At 45.1% G+C, this 21,354-nt stretch overlaps 1 protein-coding gene across 2 annotated transcripts in view; it reads left to right on the top strand.

Annotated features, from left to right (window-relative positions):
• UNK (unk zinc finger) overlaps positions 1 to 21,354 on the top strand; it is a 121,748-nt gene that overhangs the window by 91,464 nt on the left and 8,930 nt on the right. For both annotated transcript variants that reach the window (XM_030208247.1, XM_030208246.1), the window contains 3 exons: positions 7,082 to 7,270; positions 14,300 to 14,481; positions 17,455 to 17,712. In XM_030208247.1, the coding sequence (XP_030064107.1) occupies positions 7,082 to 7,270; positions 14,300 to 14,481; positions 17,455 to 17,712 (629 nt within the window). The remainder of the gene's footprint in view (positions 1 to 7,081; positions 7,271 to 14,299; positions 14,482 to 17,454; positions 17,713 to 21,354) is intronic.

Below are 21,354 nucleotides of genomic sequence, written 5' to 3'. Positions count from 1 at the left end.
TCTCGAATCCCTGTATTGGTGGACGATTTGGTCCAATCTGACTCTGGGACGTCCTTTCCAAATTCCTCAGCCACAAAAAGTGCTGACCACGGATGCGTCTCTCGTGGGGTGGGGAGCTCATGTCGATGGGCTTCACACCCAAGGAAGCTGGTCCCTCCAGGAACGCGATCTACAGATCAATCTTCTGGAGTTACGAGCAATCTGGAACGCTCTGAAGGCTTTCAGAGATCGGCTGTCCCACCAAATTATCCAAATTCAGACAGACAACCAGGTTGCCATGTACTACATCAACAAGCAGGGGGGCACCGGATCTCGCCCCCTGTGTCAGGAAGCCGTCAGCATGTGGCTCTGGGCTCGCCGTCACGGCATGGTGCTCCAGGCCACATATCTGGCAGGCGTAAACAACAGTCTGGCCGACAGGTTGAGCAGGATTATGCAACCTCACGAGTGGTCGCTCAATTCCCGTGTAGTGCGACAGATCTTCCAGGTGTGGGGCACCCCCTTGGTAGACCTCTTCGCATCTCGAGCCAACCACAAATCCCTCAGTTCTGTTCCAGGCTTCAGGCCCACGGCAGACTGGCATCGGATGCCTTCCTCCTGGATTGGGGGGAGGGTCTGCTGTATGCTTATCCTCCCATACCTCTGGTGGGGAAGACTTTGTTGAAACTCAAGCAAGACCGAGGCACCATGATTCTGATTGCTCCTTTTTGGCCGCGTCAGATCTGGTTCCCTCTTCTTCTGGAGTTGTCCTCCGAAGAACCGTGGAGATTGGAGTGTTTTCCGACCCTCATCACGCAGGACGAAGGGGCGCTTCTGCATCCCAACCTCCGGTCCCTGGCTCTCACGGCCTGGATGTTGAGAGTGTAGACTTTGCCTCTTTGGGTCTGTCAGAGGGTGTCTCCCGTATCTTGCTTGCTTCCAGGAAAGATTCCACCAAGAGGAGTTACTTCTTTCTGTGGAGGAGGTTTGCCGTCTGGTGTGACAGCAAGGCCCTAGATCCTCGCTCTTGTCCTACACAGACCCTGCTTGAATACCTTCTGCACTTGTCTGAGTCTGGTCTCAAGACCAACTCTGTAAGGGTTCACCTTAGTGCAATCAGTGCATACCATTACCGTGTGGAAGGTAAGCCGATCTCTGGACAGCCTTTAGTTGTTCGCTTCATGAGAGGTTTGCTTTTGTCAAAGCCCCCTGTCAAGCCTCCTACAGTGTCATGGGATCTCAATGTTGTTCTCTCCCAGCTGATGAAACCTCCTTTTGAGCCACTGGATTCCTGCCATCTGAAGTACTTGACCTGGAAGGTCATTTTCTTGGTGGCAGTTACTTCAGCTCGTAGAGTCAGTGAGCTTCAGGCCCTGGTAGCCCAGGCCCCTTACACCAAATTTCATCATAACAGAGTAGTCCTCCGCACTCACCCTATGTTCTTGCCAAAGGTCGTGTCGGAGTTCCATCTGAACCAGTCAATTGTCTTGCCAACATTCTTTCCCCGTCCTCATTCCTGCCCTGCTGAACGTCAGCTGCACACATTGGACTGCAAGAGAGCATTGGCCTTCTACCTGGAGCGGACACAGCCCAACAGACAGTCCGCCCAATTGTTTGTTTCTTTTGATCCCAATAGGAGGGGAGTGGCTGTGGGGAAACGCACCATATCCAATTGGCTAGCAGATTGCATTTCCTTCACTTACGCCCAGGCTGGGCTGACTCTTGAGGGTCATGTCACGGCTCATAATGTTAGAGCCATGGCAGCGTCGGTAGCCCACTTGAAGTCAGTCTCTATTGAAGAAATTTGCAAAGCTGCGACGTGGTCATCTGTCCACACATTCACATCTCATTACTGCCTGCAGCAGGATACCCGACGCGACAGTCGGTTCGGGCAGTCAGTTCTTCAGAACCTGTTTGGGCTTTAGGATCCAACTCCACCCCCCGAGGGCCCTGTTTGTTCTGTTCCAGGCTGCACTCTCAGTTAGTTGGTAAATTTTTTAGGTCAATCTCAGTTATGTCCTCGCCGTTGCGAGGCCCATTTGACCATGGTTGTTGTTTTGAGTGAACCTGGGGGCTAGGGATACCCCATCAGTGAGAACAAGCAGCCTGCTTGTCCTCCGAGAAAGCGAATGCTACATACCTGTAGAAGGTATTCTCCGAGGACAGCAGGCTGATTGTTCTCACAAACCCGCCCGCCTCCCCTTTGGAGTTGTGTCTTCCCTTGTCTTGGTTTTTGCTACACATGAGACTGGCCGGCTCAAGCCGGTTTCGGGCGGGAAGACGGCCGCGCATGCGCGGTGCGCATCGGCGCGCGAGGACTAGCAAAGGCCTTTGCTAGTGAAGATTCCGATTGGAGGGGCTGCCGGGGACGTCACCCATCAGTGAGAACAATCAGCCTGCTGTCCTCGGAGAATACCTTCTACAGGTATGTAGCATTCGCTTTACAGGAATACTGCTGAGCTGTATCTGCGTGGAACCTAGTGTAGAGTTTACAGCTTTTAGTTCTCTCTTGCCATCTCCTGGCTGACAGGCACAACCCGTACATTCTGGACTGGTCTGGTTGGATTTCAGGAAAGAAATTATCAGGTTAAGACCAAAATTTTCCCTATCAAGAGAAAAAATATTTCTCCGAAGACAAGCAGCTTCTATTTTCTCACAAGTGGGGACACCGATCCGTGTCGCCCAGTCTGGCATTTGCCATAGCTAATAGAGCTTTGTGGAGCATGAGCCACGCTCCACCACGCATGCGCAAGTGCCTTCCCACCCGTTGCGCGAACATGATCTCCTCAGTTCTTCTTTTTCCAAGTGAGGAGAAGGTACTTAGTGGTCTATTTTTTGTGCCTTCCAGCTATTTTTTGGATTTTCTATTATGTTCCTGTTGTTGGAACTTTATTTTCCTTCCCTTAATTTCCTTAGAGATTTTTTGCCCAGTTTTAAGTTTTATTTCTTTTTCCAACATCATTAGGCCATTTTTAGGCCCTGACTTCGGCCAGAGATGATCCCTTTCCTTTTCTGTGCAGAAGATGACGGGGGATATGTCCCGTCCTAGACGTAAGTGCCTGAACAAATTCCTAGTCCAAGAAAAGTTAAGAATGGTTTCCCTGGGCACCCTTCTCCCAATGATTCAGAAAAATGATTGGCTATGCTCTCTGGATTTAAAGGATGCATATACTCACATCCTGATACTTCCAGCCTATCGGATGTATCTTCGATTTCGGCTGCGAACACATAACTTTTAGCCCCCAGAGTCTTCACCAAATGTCTAGCGGTAGTTACAGCATTGCTACACAGACTGGGAGTCCCTGTGTTTCCATATCTCGACGATTGGCTAGTGACTATTTGGGTGCTCGAGCTACTAGGGTTTGTTTTAAACTACCCCATGTCCCGTCTCCAACCTGTCCAGCAATTGTAGTTCATAGGAGCCCTGCTCGACACACAAAGGGTTTGAGCCTACCTCCCAGAGATGAGAGCAGACAATCTTATCTCACATCCAAGGTTCATGCCTCAGCTGGTCACACAGATGTTGAGATTTTTGGGCCACATGGCTTCCACAGTGTACATTTCACCCATGATACATCTTCACATGAGATCAGCTCAATGGACCCTTGCTTCTCACTGGTATCAAGCCATGAGGAGTCTAGAAGGTGTCATCCAAGTGTCGCCAGAGCTTGTATGCTCTCTTCAGTTGTGGACAAGTCTATCCAATTTGACTTTGGGACTTCCATTCCAATTTCCTCAGCCACAAAAAGTGCTGATGACAGATGCATCTCTCCTAGGATGGGGAGCTCATGTAAATGGGCTTCACACTCAAGGTGCTTGGTCCTCCCAGGAAATTAATCTTCAGATCAACCTCCTGGAGCTTCGAGCGATCTGGAATGCTCTAAAGGCTTTCAGATATCGGCTCTCTCACCAAATTGGTCTCATTCAAACAGACAGTCAGGTTACAATGTATTACACCAACAAGCAGGGGGGCACTGGATCACGCCCTCTGTGTCAGGAGGCCGTCCGTATGTGGCATTGGGCTTGCCATGTTCCTTCAAGCCACTTATCTGGCGGGCGAAAGCAATACCCTGGCCAACAGACTGAGCAGGAGAATGCTGCCTCACGAATGATCTCTCAATGTGGGCATAGCCCGCAAGATCTTCCGAATGTGGGGCACCCACTTGTGGATCTTTTTGCCACTCAGATCAATCACAAGTTCTGTTTCAGGTTTCAGGCACACGACAGACTAGCATCGGATGCCTTCCTCCTCAATTAGGGGACAGGTTGTCGCGTCCGCTGCTCCCTCCGGTGGTTCCTCTGCTGGGTGCGGGAGCCGGGGTCCTTTGCGGCGGGGGCCGGCCCTCGGGAGGCTGCGGCGCAGAGCTGGGACTGGCCGCAGCGGTGGCCGCCCAGTCCGGGGTCGAGGTCGTGGGCCGGCGATTGCGGCGGCCGGGTGTGCGGTCGCCGGCGACGGGGGCAGTGTGCGCGCCGGTGGGGGGTTTGGCGCCAGGGCACGCTGGCCGGCATCTCTCTCATTTCCGGGTGTGGGAACCCGTAGTGCCTCCTCTGAAGAGTTAGATTGGGGGGCTGGTGCCGTGCTCCCGCCAGGAAGGTCTTAAGGAGCCGATCGGAGGGGTTCTGTTAGTGCCGGGTTCTGATTGGCCGGCCATGTCGGCGGGGGCTGGGTGGCTGAGGCAGACGGTATTTAAGGAGTGGGCCTGAGATAGGACCTTGCTTCAGGTTCTGTTTCCCGAGGCCAGTCTCCGTGTGTTCCAGTGTTTGATTTGTTTTCCTTGCTCTCCTGGTTTGACCTTAGCTTTGTTTTTTGGACTTCTCTGCTAGCTGCCTGCCTTGACCTATCGCCTGGTTTGACTACGCTGATCTGTTGCCTGTTTCTCTTTGCTGTGAGCTGCCTGCCTGTCCAGTTGCCTGTTCTGGTCTCTTTGGGTTCCTTCCTGCCCTCCTGGTTCCAGTTCTGGGTCAGCTCGTCAACCCCGCGGTTCCAGAAGTCCCGTTGGCCGCCTGCAGCTGGGGGCTCAACCCTCGGTGAAAAGCAGTCACCACGGGTGAAGACTTGGGGTTGCACGGCTGCCCTCTGAGGTCCTTCGGGGCCTTGCGGGACCTAAGGGCTCACCATCTCGCCAGACAAGGCACAGGTCTTCTGTATGCGTATCCTCTAATATCTCTAGTAGGAAAAACTTTGTTGAAACTCAAGCAAGACCGTGGAACTATGATTCTGATTGCACCATACTGGCTGTGGCAGATATGATTCCCTCTTCTTCTGGAATTGTCCTCCAAAGAACCATGAAGATTGGAGTGTTTTCCAACCCTCATCACACAGAACCAGGGGTCACTTCTAGATCCCAACCTCCAGTCTCTGGCTCTCACAGCTTGGATGTTGAGAGCCTAGAATTCACTCGGGTCTTTTGGAGGGTGTGTCCCGAGTCTTTCTGGCTTCCAAGAAAGATTCCACTAAGAGGTGTTACTCTTTTAACTGGAAGAGGTTTTCCGTCTTGTGTGAGAGCAAGGCCCCTAGATCCCCGTACTTGCCCTACACAGACCCTGCTTGAATATCTTCTGCACTTGGTCTCAAGTTCAACTCTGTAAGGGTTTACCTTAGTGCTATTAGTTCTTATCAACGTGTAGAGGGTAAGCCCATCTCTGGACAGCCTGTAGTTGTTCGCCTCATGAGAGGTTTGCTTTTGTCAAAGCCCCTTGTCAAACCTCCACCAGTGTCAGGGGATCTCAACGTTGTTCTCATCCAGCTGATGAAAGCTCCTTTTGAGCCACTGAATTCCTGCTATCTGAAGTACTTAACCTGGAAGGTCATTTTCTTGGTGGCTGATACTTCAACTCATAGGGTCAGTGAGCTTCATGCCTTAGTGGTGGATGCACTTTGTACTAAGTTTCATCACAACAGAGTAGCCCTCCGCACACACCCTAAGTTCCTGCCGAAGGTGGTGGTGGAGTTCCATCTGAACCAGTCATTGTCTTGCCAACATTCTTTCCCCGATCTTATGCCCATCATGGCAAAAGTAGCTTATACGCCTTGGATTGTAAGAGAGCATTGGCCTACTGCATGGAGCGGACAAAGTTCCACAGACGGTCCATCCAGCTTTTTATTTCTTTTGATCCCAACAAGATGGGGGTCGCCATCAGGAAACACACCATTTCAATTTGGCTGGCAGATTGCATTTCCTTCACTTATGCCTAGGCTGGGCTGACCTTAGAGGGTCATGTCACAGCTCATCATATCAGAGCCATGGCCGTGTCGGTAGCCCACGTGAGGTCAGCCTCAATTGAAGAAATTTGCAAGGTTGCAACATGGTCTTCAGTCCACACATTCACATCACTACTGCCTTGAGCAGGATACCCGACGCGACAGTCGGTTCGGGCAGACAGTGTTTCAGAATCTGTTTGGGGTCTAGAATCCTGCTCCACTCTCTTAGGTCCATTTTATTCTGTTGCTGGCCGCACTCTCATTCAGATTGTATATGGTTTCAGGTTAATCTCTGTTATGTCCTCACCGTTGCGAGGCCCAGTTGACCGGTTTATGTTGTTTTTGGTATTCCCCACTTGTGAGAATATAGAAACCTGCTTGCCTCAGAAAAATCAAAGATACTTACTGTAGCAGGTATTCTCTGAAGACAGTAGGCTTTATATTCTCACAAGCCCTCCCACCTCCCCTTGGGGTTGTCTCTTTTTTAAATTTTTTACCATTGTATTAAACTGAGGAGACCGCGTTCGCACGACTGGCTGGAAGACACTCACACATGTGAGATGGGAGCACAGCTCGCGCTCCATAAAGCTGTTTTTTTAGCTTTGGCAAATGTTGGACCTGGCGACACAGATTGGTGTCACCCACTTGTAAGAATATAAAACCCGGTGTCCTCTGAGAATACCTGCTACAGGTAAGTATCTTTGCTTTATCATTGGGTTTATATTATATTAATTAAAACTGAAGGTGGATGTAATTTCAGTTGGCTAGCCTGTACCTTTTATTGAGGTTATTATTGTACTAAAAATATTTCTCTCTCCTTGTTCCATTCTGTTTCTCTCTCGCCATTCTTCTTTTTCTATTTGTCTGCCTCATCCTTTCTCTCCATACTCTTTTGTCCAGGAGGAAGTTTACTGCAAAGCTCTGCTCCTGTAAATATTCCCGGCTCTCTAGGAAGCTCAACTTCCTTTCACTCTGCCTCTCCCTCACCACCAGTTAGCCTATCATCACATTTTCTTCACCAGAGCCAAGGACATTTAAGCCAATCAGATAACAACTTTCTGGGATCATCAGCGTCACATGGATCATTAGGTAAAAATAAATGGCTTGATAGAAGGTTGTGTGTGGGTGTATAAATGTTAGCTGCTTATTCCTTATCTCATGTAATCATATACAGAATCATTTTATATACTTTTTGTGCATGTAAAGTGTTTTTTTTTTTTAATAAAATTATCCAGCAAAACACCAAAAATGAGAAAAAAAATCCCCTACGAAAAATTACAAACAAAAAAAGAAGTAGGGAAGGACCAATAAAAAAATAAATTTTAAAAATAAAAAGGAACCTAGGAGTTTAATTCCTTGACTCCTGGGTTCCTTTTTATTTATTTTTTTATTTATTCTTTATTGGTCCTCCCCTACTTCTTTGTCATTTTTATAAAATTATCCCAGGAGTTGCATGCATAAAATTACACATGATGACAAAACAGCACACACTTATGTGACACACGTATAGGCATGTCACAGGGCAGAATGCAAGCAGAGTTGCCAACTATGCATGTTCTTGTATAAAATATGTGCATACTTCACTCACTAACATTTACATCTACTCCAGAGTACGCATAAATGTCTACAGCTTGAATCATAACATATTTGCATAAACACCATTCTTTGCAGACAGCATTGGAGAATGCAGTCATACTCCAGGTGATATTATCTAATGGAACCTATGTGCCAGATTCCTTCAGTAGCTCAAAGAGGTTTATATGCGCAGGGGTTCCCACACCACATAACTTTGTGAAGTTCCCTCAGTCTGTGAGATGTCCTAGCATCCTCCTTCATGCCTTGGAGCTCTCCTCAGAACAGACTTTTACTTTCTTGGGCCAGCCTCTGTAATTGGGCTGCCTTCTAAATGTGCCTAGTGTTTCATACTTTTTCTTTCATTTTCATTGTGTGATGTCAGCAGTACCACCGGTGGCTTCTCCCAGAGTCCCTCAGCTTTCAGTCCTCGTGTCCCACACCAGACAGAAAAATTCAGCCAGTCAAAAAAACAGCCAAACTGCACACTTCAATCATGTGCCCTACTGCTGGGGGCTCTGGAGTCACAGTTCTGCTAAATTGAGACCAGTATTCCACCCACACTCCTACTGTGACTTCTGTTAAAGAGCTTCAGAAAGCAACAACCATGAGTAAACTTCCAGCAAAACAAAAGGAAAAGAAAAAAAAAAAAACACTCTTTCCACAAGTCAGAGATGTACCCTGACAAGGGAAAAAGTGTCAAAACTTCTATTCCTCACAATAAAAGCCCGCAGAAAACATATTGGATCTAAATAAACAAAGTTCTCTCACTCTGTCAAGGGCTCCACTTTTAAAACAACAAAAGCTCTCTCATAATTCCAAGTGCAACAGGAACGCCAGCCCTCACCCGAGTCCCAAATGAAATTCTTAATATGAAACCCGCAGTGTGGGGCGCTAATGAAGGGGAGCTTTTGGCCACAGTCTCCGAGTCGTTTTTTGTTCGTGGACCAACAGCTTGCGACAGATAAATGAACTTTAGTGCATTAAAAACAAGTGCTTATATGACTTTTGATATTGCTGGCATCTTTATGTTACATTTGAATGGTATAATACATTGATATTGACATTGGAATACAGTATATTGACACTGATTTTTAAAAATACACAGATTGCACTAATTTGCAGCATTATTGCACATTCCATATTGGAGTTTAGCCTGATGAATGAAGTGCAGTAAGTTCACCCTCATGATGATCATTTATATTTGACTGTCACGTGTTGTATTATGAATCTGAGGGCGCTACTCCATATTTATTCTAGTATGTCTTCCACTCCTGGTTTTATTTGTGGTATATTTTATCTACCAGTGAGTATTAGGGAGTTTTTTTTGTATTTGGCTCTTTTATAGTCTGCAGAAGTCCCACCAGTCTTACAATAGCCTCCTGCAGATCCAGTGCAGTTGCAGGATATCCCACACTCTTCTCTATCTTCTTCATCTCCTGTTTGGTTGCTGCAAGATAACTCCAGAATATCACAGCCCCCATCAGAATTCTCAGTGTTCTCATAATTAGGATCTCATTCCAATTGCCTCTGCCTTTCACATGCCAGAGCACTGTCTACATCTACCACAGGAATCACAAGGAGAGCATCCATCAGAAGAATTCTCTTATATAAAATTTGTTCAAAGGCTCACAAAAGATCTCTGTCTGAACCTCCAGGAAACAAAAGTGATTTCATATCCATCCTCCAATCTTGTTCAGCAATACAAGAATTAATATCCTTGCCCATTTATGAGCTTCTGCAAGAACTCCAGTTGAACATATCTAGTCCACCAGCATGAAGACGACTGGAACTCCACTACAAAGTTTTAACCAGCTTTCCCTCCAGTCTGTAGTATTGGAGGGCAGCCTTGAAAAAGGCAAGGATAATACGTTTCTAGTTTTGGTGGAACGTATACCAGAGTTCTGTGCTGATGCTCAAGATAGTGGCTAATCAACTTCAGATGGATGCTTTATTACCACCACTCCAAATTTCAACAATTGGAAGATCATTATACTTCTACATTTTCACTCCCAGATCAAGTTGCATCCCATCTTCTAAACCTCAAAGAAGCTATCATCTCATACGATCAGCACACAATGCCTATGATATTGTTTCCAGAGCAGCTGCAACAGCTATTACTTCTTGTCACACAGCCTGGTTAAAAGAATCAGGCTTGAGAGAAGACCTCCATGATAGACTAATGGACACTCCCTGCATGGGAAATGGTCCTTTAGGGGAGAAAGCTCAACATGCAGTATCTCAGTTGAAGGATCATTCCTTGACAATTAGAGAACTTTTGTCACAGCCACAGGAAATCAACATCCAACCAAAGAAAAAGCAATATCAATACAAAAGACCATAACAGCACTAGTACTTCAAACAGTTTTATTCCAGAAGATGTTATCAACCTTACTTGAGTACACAAGTTCAGCATCAGCCACTGCAACACCTAAGAGAGTGTAAGCTGCAAGCAGCCCCATCCGCCAAATCTGATATCTGGTGATTCAAGCTGCATACTTTTAAGGCCAACAAAATCACATAGCAGATTCTGTTATCTGCAAATATAAGTCCTCACAAGTGGTCCCTAAACTCAAACATGCTATTTGATGTATGGGGAACACCCTCCATAGCCTTTTTTGCTTCATAGTACTGTAAGCTTTTCCTCCATTTCATAAGTACATAAGTATTGCCATACTAGGAAAGACCAAAGGTCCATCGAGCCCAGCATCCTGTTTCCAACAGCAGCCAATCCAGGTCACAGATACCTGGCAAGATCCCAAAAATGTACAAAAAATTTTATACTGCTTATCCCAGAAATAGTGGATTTTCCCCAAGTCCATTTAATAACGGTCTATGGACTCTTCCTTTAGGAAGCTGTCCAAACCTTTTTTAAACTCCGCTAAGCTAACCGCCTTTACCACATTCTCTGGCAACGAATTCCAGAGTTTAATTACACATTGAGTGAAGAAACAATTTCTCCGATTCATTTTAAATTTACTACATTGTAGCTTCATCGCATGCCCCCTAGTCCTAGTGTTTTTGTAAAGCGTGAACAGACGCTTCACATCTACCCGTTCAACTCCACTCATTATTTTATAGACCTCTATCATATCTCCCCTCTCATTCCCACTTCAAAAGATTTGTATAGACAGTTCATAGTAATCCTCATAGCTCCGCATTGACCAAAACAGATTTGGTTTCCACATACTAACCCTGTCTATTGTAATGTATTCCCTCCTAGCCAGGAAGTGGCATACTCCCCGTTGATCTGGAAATGACGTCAGGGTTCTTCCAGGGACTCTGTCCTCTATCCCGGGTCTCCAGGTATAGGAACTATTACCAGCTCCTTCTGTCCATGAGATAACTGTCTAACTCCTTCTCCTTCCAACAGGAGGTGCTAGGAAGTTGGGAACTTTTTCCCCAGAAAAAGACATTTCTAGGGAAATAGTCCACTGACCACAAGGCCTTCTTTTCCCTCCCACAGTCAAGCTAGAGAGCTCCTTTTTCCTTTAGGGTGAGTGGTTCCCTAAACAATCTTTTGGTCCTCTTTTTTCTGGTCAGTGATAAAAGGGCTCTTACTTTTCGAGTTCATTCCCTTTTCTCCCCATGAGAAGGAAGAAAAAACAGCCATGCCCTTTACAGGTGGTTAAATGTATTGAACCTCCATCTCCACCTCTGGGGCACCTTTCTTACAGCCTTGAGCCTCCTCTGCTCTAGGATACTCCTCAACCTCCATGGGCTCGCTCATTTCTCCTTCCTCCTTTGCTTCAATCTGAGCTTTTATACACCCCTGCTGCTCCCCAAGAAGCCTCTGCCCCACTGGGTGGTACCACCAGGATTTGTCTGGATTATTCTTCCCTTTTCTGTCATCCCACCCGTCTCTCGGCTTAAGTGAGTCCCAGTGCCCTGTACTAGGGGAAGCCGTAATTGCACAGAATTTTCTATGCTTACCTTTCTCCCCCGAAATAAGAGGGAAAGGGAGTAGGCCTAGGGAAGTTTCTCCTTTGTTCCAGTTTCCCTCTTACACTATACACCATCACTACAATTGGGTCATTACCCCAAATTGCGGACACAATACAGGTGGGTCTTGCATCTTAAGCAAGACTTAATTGAACCTCTTGCTATCGTAGACCCTATCAAACAAGTTTTCCTAGCTTCAAGAAAATCAGCAACTCAAAGACCGTAAGTGGTGTCGTTTTTTCATTATGGGTGCAGTTTCAAAATAATGATCCCCTTACGTGCCTTTCGACAACAATCCTCACATCACCGTTCTACCTTTTGGATTAGGTCGTTAAATCATCATCTGTCAGCTACATCTTGCAGCCATTTCAGCTTATCATTGTCTGCTTCAAGGAATGTTTCTAGCTACCCATCTTGCATCATGAGAGGCTTCATGAACATGAGACCACCTATGAGAATCCTCCGCCAGCATGGGACCTAAATGTTGTTTTAGCCAAACTCATGGAAATTCCATTTGAGTCCCTGGGAGCAGCTTCCTTGAAACATTTCAGCTGGAATACTGTTTTTTCTAGTTGCCATAACTACTGCAATACAGATAAGTGAACTTAAAGTCCTTGTTCATCATCTACCATATACCCAGTATTTTTCGTAACAGAGTACTTCTTTGCACTCATACAAAATTTCTACCCAAGGTAGCAACAAGTTTTCATTTAAACCATGTTTCTTCCTGTGATTTTTCTGCTGCCTCATTCGTCATAGACTGAAACTGCCCTTCACATTCTTGACTGTAGATGAACTCTACTTTACTACCTTCTCCACCTAAAAGACTCCAGAATTTTATAATCCTAGTAATCTGTGTTCATCTGTTTCTAAAAGAACCCAGGTATTTATTTATTTATTTATTTATTGCATTTGTATCCCACATTTTCCCACCTATTTGCAGGCTCAATGTGGCTTACATAGTTTTATTATGACATTGTCATTCCAGGATATCAGATACAAATAGTGATGTGCAAAGATTAAGTAAGGGAAGAAAGGAAGTGATTAGGGGGTAAGTATAGAAGGTGGACTTTCATAACTGGGTGGGTTGGTGAAGTGGATTAGTGAGGCAATAGGTTCTCTTTGTAGGCCTTGTTGAAGAAATATGTCTTCAGAGATTTGCGAAAGTTAGTTATTTCGTTGATTGTTTTCAGGTCTATAGGTAGCGCATTCCATAACTGCGTGCTCATGTTGGATTTCTGACTATATTTCCTTTTGCTATTCACTTCAAGGCATGGAACCACCAGGACAGATAGGACCGCACAAGCGCCATGCAAAAGCAGCCTCATTAGCTAATCTTTACAGTTTATAAAAAACATTTCTAAACTGCTCAAACTGACTGGCAGAACTGAGTGGTGTACAGGCTAAAATAAAAGAATAGAAAGGAACTCCATCTGGCATGACAGGAAAGAAAATCAAACTAAACAATCGTAATAGCTAGAGAGTAAAAAGAACAACAAGACATCTGTAGAGCTTCGACTTGATTTTTTTCACACTTTTACTAAATGTTACTGCTTAGACCTGCCTTCTGCCCAGGATAAAGCTTTTGGTGAAGTGATTTTATGCTATCTATATGTTTGTTAACTGTTGAATATCATTCCCATCCTCCTCCTATCTGTTTTTTTTCTGGGCCACTTAGACAGAAGATTTGTTGTGGCCCTCAGCCAGGGACTCACCTAGAGTGTGCCTTCATTCCCCAGTTCTGTCTGTGGAGAAAGCAAAGTTGCTTACCTGTAACAGGGGTTCTCCATAGACAACAGGGAAATACAGCCACGTTCTCCCTCCCTCCCTCCCTCCCTCCGCCCTCTCAAAAAAAAAAAAAGAGAGAAAGAAAAATAATTCTTCACTTAACTTGGAAACGTCACAGAGTGAGGCGGCGCAGGAACCCCCACGCATGCTCAGAGAGGTTTGAGCTATTGGAGGAATCTGGCACACAGGCTGTGTTGGGTGATGTCACCTGATGTGTGTCTGAATTTGCCTGATGTTTACAAAGAACCCTGTTACAGGTAAGAAACTTCACTATCCCATCTCTGCTCTGCCTATTCTCCATCTGCAAGAATATCTACATGTAGACTCCTACTTTTATTTATAAGATAGTTTCCTATCACCTAACAATAAGTAACCCTTACAGAATTACCATCTATGTGTCTGTGTATGTACTTTGTATGCCTCTGAGGCTGCCTATTTTTTGGCCAGTTAAATTTAGCCACTCTGGTCAGTTGGAAAGGGCAGATTGAGGTGCTTATCTCCAAATGTTAGGCAGGTACCTCCTTTGAAAACTGTGTTTAAGTTCTTTGGTGTTTTGAAGTGGGTAAATAGCTTTGTTTAGTGAGAATTCAGCAGGAGGATCACTTTAATAAAATAAGCGCTTTGATCATAATGGTGCAATATTGATGTTTCAAGGTAATTGAGTTACTATGCTATTTTATTTAGCTGTCTTTAGTTCAGTTTTTTATAAGATTCAAAAATAAAAGCCCACATTTTCAGTATGGAGAAAGGATTACAGTGGGGACTAGCCTCTTGCAGTCAGTGTCACAGCCTTCTCTTCCTCTTTTCTTTAAATAGGTTTGAATGGGATGAATAGCAGTATATGGGAGCATTTTGTGTCTGGCAGTTTATCACCCAGTACTTCCCCAGCATTTCTGTCAGGCCAGAGCAGTGCTGACCTGGTAAGACTGCGTCAGGAACTAGACGATGCCGGTAGCACAATAAAGCAGTGGGAAGAGTCCTGGAAACAAGCTAAGCAGGTATGGGGCAATATGAAACAGGGCAATGTCTCCAAATGGGTTAGTTTTCTGCATACCATGAGGTAGTGACCCTTACTCCTAAGGCAGGGTATGTGGAGTACAATCTAAAGCTCTCTAACACCATTTACTTGGATTGTACGAAAGAGAGCATCCTTTTCACCAATCAGACCAGTCCAGAATGAATGTATTATACCCGTCATCCAGCAGATGGAGATAGGAGCTGTGAGTTCTGCCCTAAAAGGTGGCATGCAGTCACTTCCTTTTCAGTACTTCCTGTCACCAACGGATGATAAGGAGCATTTCGTGCAGCACAGAAGACTGATCTGGTGAAGTAGCTCCCGTGCCAGCTGGAGAACTGATCATCATGTTGAGTGACAGTGGTTAGAAGATCCAGGGGCAGCTGCACTTTTGGCCTCACCATACAGGCAGATCTCACAGGGATTGGTGTTTGGGCCTCCCTCTCCTTCTTCTCTCCTTTTTCAATATACTTGAAATTTAAAAATAAATAAAGTGAAAGAAAGAATAAAGAGTGAAGGAGTGAGCTTTGCTGAGGCTAGAAGCTCTGAAGGGAGGACCCCGACCAGACTGATGCAGTGTGGGGAAGCAGCAAGAGGGACCTCTGGTGCCATTTGTCTCTCTCTCTCTCTCCTCAGGAAGGGACATAGGCAGTTGTGTCCATCAAGCTGTTAGTGAGGGTGGTGTAGGCAACAGCACTTGAGGGGGAGTGTGTTTCATGGAGGCAGCAGTGTTTGCAAGCAGAAGTGGCAGGAAGTTGTTCATAGGCTGCTCTGTATTTTTCTCCCTCCCTCCAAGTCAGATTGCATCAGAGAAGGCTGGTCAAGGCAGCGCTTACACCAGGTGAGACATGCGGAACGTTCTCAAATAGTAACAGTTTGGTGAGTCACAGGGTGGCTGGTTTGGGTCCAGATGGAGGCATCTTTGGATCGCACCAAGTTCTGCTTCTAGTGCAGCAGGTGACACAACAGCTCAAGGCAAGGTAACTCTTTCCATGGGGGACCTTTGGGGTACTTGTCTGGGAATGTGGGCTGAAATGGCACATAATGGAGACGCCAGGTACTTCAGCTTGTCATCAGAGTCTGGAGATTCAGCCCCCCGCCCCTGGAGAATTTCTTAACTGGGCATGAGATACTTCCACAGGATCCTCTAGGTAGTACTATAGATGTTTTGGCTTGCTGATACAGGATGGAGGTTTTGCCCCTTAGTTTGTATTACTGCCACATAAGGATTTTTTTTTTTTTTTTGCAGCAGCAACAAGTGGACCCCTATTTTGAGTTAGGAGGCCAGGGAGTGGCCTAGAGGTTCAGTAGATTATTTGCCGGCAAAAAGGTCCTACTTGGAAGTGCAGGAAGACTGAGAGGTGCAGTTGCTGGCATCAAGGGCAAAATCAGACTGCTGTAATGGACCCCTTTAGAGGAAGACAAGCTCCCTTTCAGAGGGGAGGAGCTTTCAACTATGATTTTTCAGGTTCCTGAAGCTGTGTCTCTGAGCCACCAGTGCAGGAGATTGAGACTTTGGGATATCCCATTTTGGAAGGGATTTGTAAATTCACTAGTTCCTTCCTGATAACACCAGGCAATTCAAGCCTTCTGGGTGAAGTGAAATGCCCTGGAAGCTGGTCTCAGAATTTGGAGAACTATAGTAGGCCTTACCTTTGGTTCTAGAAGAAAAAGAGAAGCTGAATGTACTGAAGGGGGATGCCTTGGTGACGGTGGTAACAAAGACAACCATTCCAGTAGAGGGTGATATGGTGTTAAAGGAATATAAGATCAAGACTTTTCCTGAAGCAGGCCTTTGAAATGGCTGTTTTGGACCTCGAGGCAGCTGTCTGCAATGTGTATGTGTCCTGAGCTTGCTTACACTAGTAGGTTTTTAAGAAGGTTTTGGATTTTAACATTTATTTTGCTACAGGAATGTGAAGAGCAAGTGACTGCTTGGTGCCTTTACAAAGGCAAGGCTCACAGCTCTTGTCTGTATTTCCATCTGCTGGTTGAGGGCATAACCCATTTGTTCTAGACTGATCTGGTTGGACTTAAGGAAAAAATAAATTCACAGGTAAGATCAAATTTTTTTCTTCTTTCTGGAGTTCATAGGATGTAATATGTACAAGCAACTTATTGAGGTGTGCTTGGAAACTGCTTTTAATTAAGATTGTGGCTTACAATACAGTTGAAAAATGTTTCTGTATTTTCTACCACATTCTTTTGGTCTCTGACTACATTTTTTGGTATTTGAGAATCTTCTCCCTCCCCATGTCATTCACAGAATAATCGCCTGTTATCAGTGCTGTTCTCATGTTTTTTTTTGTTTACCACTATGTCTGGTATTCTCAAGTATGGTAGTCTCCTTGCTGTGTAGCATGCTGTATCATGCTATTTGAATCATATTATAAATCCACTCATTGTAACAACAAATTCAACATACATTCCAATTTCCTGGAGTAGAAAATTCTTATATAGAGGACCTAATTACTGAGAATTAAAGCTCTTTTGTGACGTATCAATTGCACCAGGAAGCCTACTGCGCCCATGACCTGAGTTTGAATCCAGCACTCTGATTTCTTTCAGTTAGCCACCCTCTGGCCTACTCAGCCATCCATCCACTTTTGATTGGTAAATGAGTCCCCTGGCCTTGTGGGTGGTGGAGGGGGGGGGGGGAGGGAAGATGACTGGGGAAAGGGATTGTCAAAACAACCTGCTAATAGTCTGCCAAGAAACTGTCATACAAATAGTGATCTCCATAAGTTATGTATAGGATACTGCGTTTAGTTTTTTCTTTGACGCTCTCTTGCATTTTGTGATTTTGAAAAAAAGAATTCTTGTAATGGCCATCCAGAGGGCAATGTTTTCCTTTACTTTTTAAAGCCAGGGCTTGGCTATTGTATTTTTACTATTGGAAGGCAGATGGCATTAGCTGGGACCCATGTAAGTCTTTCATTTCTCTTTTGGGATGCAGGCCTGTGATGCTTGGAAGAAGGAGGCAGAGGAAGCAAATGAGCGTGCAAACACAGCTAACATGGAATGTGACCTAGCCCGGGAGCAAAGAGATGCCCTGGAGCTACAGGTGAAAAAATTACAGGAGGAATTGGAGAGGATCCACGGAGGGCAAGATCCACAGCTAGTGCGCTCATTCTCAGACCTAGAAGAGCTCCCACTTTCAACACTCTACACCATCCAGACACAACTGCGTGCCAACCTGGAGAGAATCGAGAAGGTCTGCCCCTAGTGAAGGATGGGGAAAGATGCTTTTGGATGCTCACCTGTTTTTCTTTCAGTGATTAGCAAAAAAATACTGGGGCTCAGTCCAGTTAAAAACTCCATGGATTGTAGACCTAGTTTTGTCACTGTGTGACCTTCAGCAGATCATTTTGTTAGTCTTCATTTGCCTAAGTATATTTATTTTTGTAGACTAATGAAATCCTATAACTATTGGGCCCGATATTCAAAAGTACTTCTTGATGATACATCCACTATCCGTGTCCTGTTCATGAACTTTCTGTGACACTGTAAAGATATTAGCAAGTTATGCGGATAAAGTTAGGACAGTAAAAAGGCTTCTCTAACTTAATCTACATAGCTATCTAGATAGCAACTGAATACTGAGAATCCAATAAAGAGGAATGAAGGAGTAGCCTAATGGTTAGTGCAGTGGCCTGAAAACCAGGGGAATTGGGTTTGATTCCCACTGCTGCTCCTTGTGACTGAGCAAGTTACTTAATCCTCCATTGTCCTAAGTACACAAAAAAAGTACCTGTATATAATATGCAAATGCTTTGATTGTAACCACAGAAAGGCAGTGTATCAATTCCCATCCCTTTTCCTTTAAATCATATATTATGATTTAAAGGAAAAGGGATGGGATTATATCACATGCTATCTGTATAACTAGTGCTGATCACCACTGAATACATATATTCAGAATTGCCAGTCCAGCTAGTGTCGTTAAATTCATATACGCTGTGGAAAAGGTATCTTTGCTTCACACTGCTCACAAAAACATAAATATTTTGTTTATGTTTTTTATGAGCAGTATGAAGCAAAGATATCTTTTCCACAGTATATATTGATAGAGTGTTCTTGACAAGCTGTGGCTTAGTACATGAATATAGACGTGTTAAATACACATGAACAGTTCAAACTTCAGCTGGTGTTTAAAACAAATGCTGTCTACTGTGTTTGAATATTGACTTAATTAAATGTTGTTATCAGTCTACTCGGGCTCAGTGTTTTTGCCTGCACATGGAAAGGAAATCATTTTTCTCCAAAGACAAGCAGGCTTCAATCTTCTCACAAGTGGGTGACGCTGATCTGCATCGCCCGGTCCGGCATTTTGCCCAAGCTAAAAATAGAGCTTTGTGGAGCACGAGTACCTTCCCACCCGTCATGTGAATGCTGTATTCTCAGTTCTCTTTTTTCTGCGCGAGAAGAAGGTGTGCTTTTTTTGCTCTCTCCTCACTTGCTCGGTTTTGCTTTTCAGTGCTTTCTGGCTATTTTTTTCTCGTTTTCAGAGTGACTTCTTTATTTGGGCCTTTCCTCAAACCCGTCCTTTATTTTCCTTAGTTTTATTTCGCCTGGGTTTAAGTTTTCTTATTTTTACGTCGTCATCAAGCCTACGAACCACACTCCTATGCTACGCATCCATGTTGGCACAAATGATACAGCTAAGTATCCTACTGAATGTATCATACGAGACTTTGTGGCTTTGGGTCAGAGGGTGAAGCATCTAGGTGCGCAGGCGGTGTTCTCATCGATCCTCCCTGTCGAAGGTAAAGGTTGAATGAGAGAAGCTCGCATCTTGGAGACAAATGCGTGGTTGGTGCCGACGAGAGGGCTTTGGTTTCGTAGACCATGAGATGATTTTCCAACAGGTACTGGGCGATGATGGTGTCCGTCTGTCAAGGAAGGGAAGGAGTGTCTTCAGCAACAGGCTGACTAAAGTACTAAAGAGGGTTTTAAACTAAAATTGATGGGGATGGGTATAAAAGGCCATGAAGCCGTAATTAACCCCAAGGAAGGTAGGACATCTAATATCTCTATAGACATGAATAAAAAACTGGAGAGCCTTGTATACCAATGCCGTAGTTTGGAAAACAAACTTCTAGATCTTGAGGCTACAACGATGGAAGCGGACTTGGCTTTAGTGGCGGTCACGGAGACGTGGTTCACGGTGAACCATGACTGGGATGTTGCTATACCTGGCTATAATCTATTCAGGAAGGACAGGGTAGGAAAAAAGGGTGGAGGTGTGGCATTATATGTTAAGAATAATATCCAAGTGACAGAACTGCAGGACATGTGGGGTAGGGAAGAAGCGCTGTGGGTTAAACTGGAAAGAGGGAAAGGAAAATATATCTATATCGGAGTGATATACAGACCACCCTCACAGTCGGAGGAAATGGACAGGGACTTAATTGAAGACATCCGAAAGATAGTTAGGAAAGGGGAAATACTCTGATAGGTGACTTCAGTATGCCGGATGTTGATTGGGGTGTCCCAGCTGCGGGGTCGTCTAGAACCAAAGAGATCTTAGATTCCCTACAGGAAGAATTGTTCCGGCAGTGGGTGATGGAACCGATGCGGGATGGAGCTGTTCTGGACCTGGTGCTTACGAATGGAGAGTATGTTTCTGACGTCAAGGTGGCGGACCATTTGGCATCTAGTGATCATCATATGGTATGGTTCAATATTAAAACAGAAGAGAGGGCTCATTCGAGATTGCAGGTCCTGGATTTCAAAGGAACTAACTTTGCCGAGATGGGGAAATTTCTCAAGGTACAGTTAGTGGGATGGGAACAGCTGAAGGATGTAGAACAGCAATGGACAAGACTGAAAGGAGCTATATTAAAGGCAACTAACCTTTATCTTAGAAAATTACATAAAAGTAAGAGGAAAATAAGGCCTCTCTGGTACTCGAATGTTGTAGCTGAAGAGATAAGGGGAAGGAGGCTAGCCTTTGCATGTTACAAGACGTCTCAGAAAGATGAGGACAGGAGAGAATACCTAAATAAGCAAAGAGAAGCTGGAAAAGCATCAGGAAAGCGAAGCAGCAAATGGAGGAAAAGATAGCTAATACGGTAAAATTGGGGGACAAGACCTTTTTCAGATATGTAAGTGACAAGAGGAAGGGCCATAATAGCATTGTGAGGCGCAAAGCTAAGGGAGAGAAATATGTGGAAGATGATAAGGATAAAGCTGAACTGCTTAACAATTATTTCAGCTCTGTGTTCACAAATGAAAGACCGGGGATAGGGCTGCAGAAAACAAAGGCTAAAGGCGATGGATGTATGGTAGACCAAGACCCGTTTACGGAGGACTGTGTTTGTGAGGAGCTCGCCAAACTAAAAGTAGACAGAGCGATGGGGCCTGATGGGATACGCCCAAGGGTGCTTAAGGAACTCAGAGAAGTTCTGTCAGCTCCGCTGATGGACCTCTTCAGTGCTTCCTTAGATACTGGAGTGGTCCCGATGGACTGGAGAAGGGCGAATGTGGTTCCTCTGCACAAGAGTGGAAGTAAAGAGGAGGTTGGGAATTACAGACCTGTCAGTCTGACCTCGGTGGTGAGTAAGCTAATGGAAATGCTTCTAAAGAGGAGGATTGTGAGCTTTCTTGAACTGCATGGAATGCGGGACCTGAGGCAGCATGCTGCTTTCCATGTGGGTGCTCTCCTTGCCCTCTGGTGGCCAGAACTGGTGGCTGCTATGGACTGTTTTCTGCTGTCTTCCATGTTCCAGACTTCAGTGAGTCCGGTCCGGATTTTCCGGGTTGCCAGACTTGCTCTGCTGGTTTGTCCTTGAACAGCAACCTTACTTGGCTGGTGATTACTGCAGCTGAGGGTCAGCTGCTGATGGGCTTATTA

Source organism: Microcaecilia unicolor, chromosome 6, assembly GCF_901765095.1.
Source record: "Microcaecilia unicolor chromosome 6, aMicUni1.1, whole genome shotgun sequence".
In the NCBI taxonomy this organism is placed as follows: Eukaryota; Metazoa; Chordata; class Amphibia; order Gymnophiona; family Siphonopidae; genus Microcaecilia; species Microcaecilia unicolor.
Note: the sequence above shows the minus strand (reverse complement) of the source record. Positions and strands in the feature narration are given on the sequence as shown.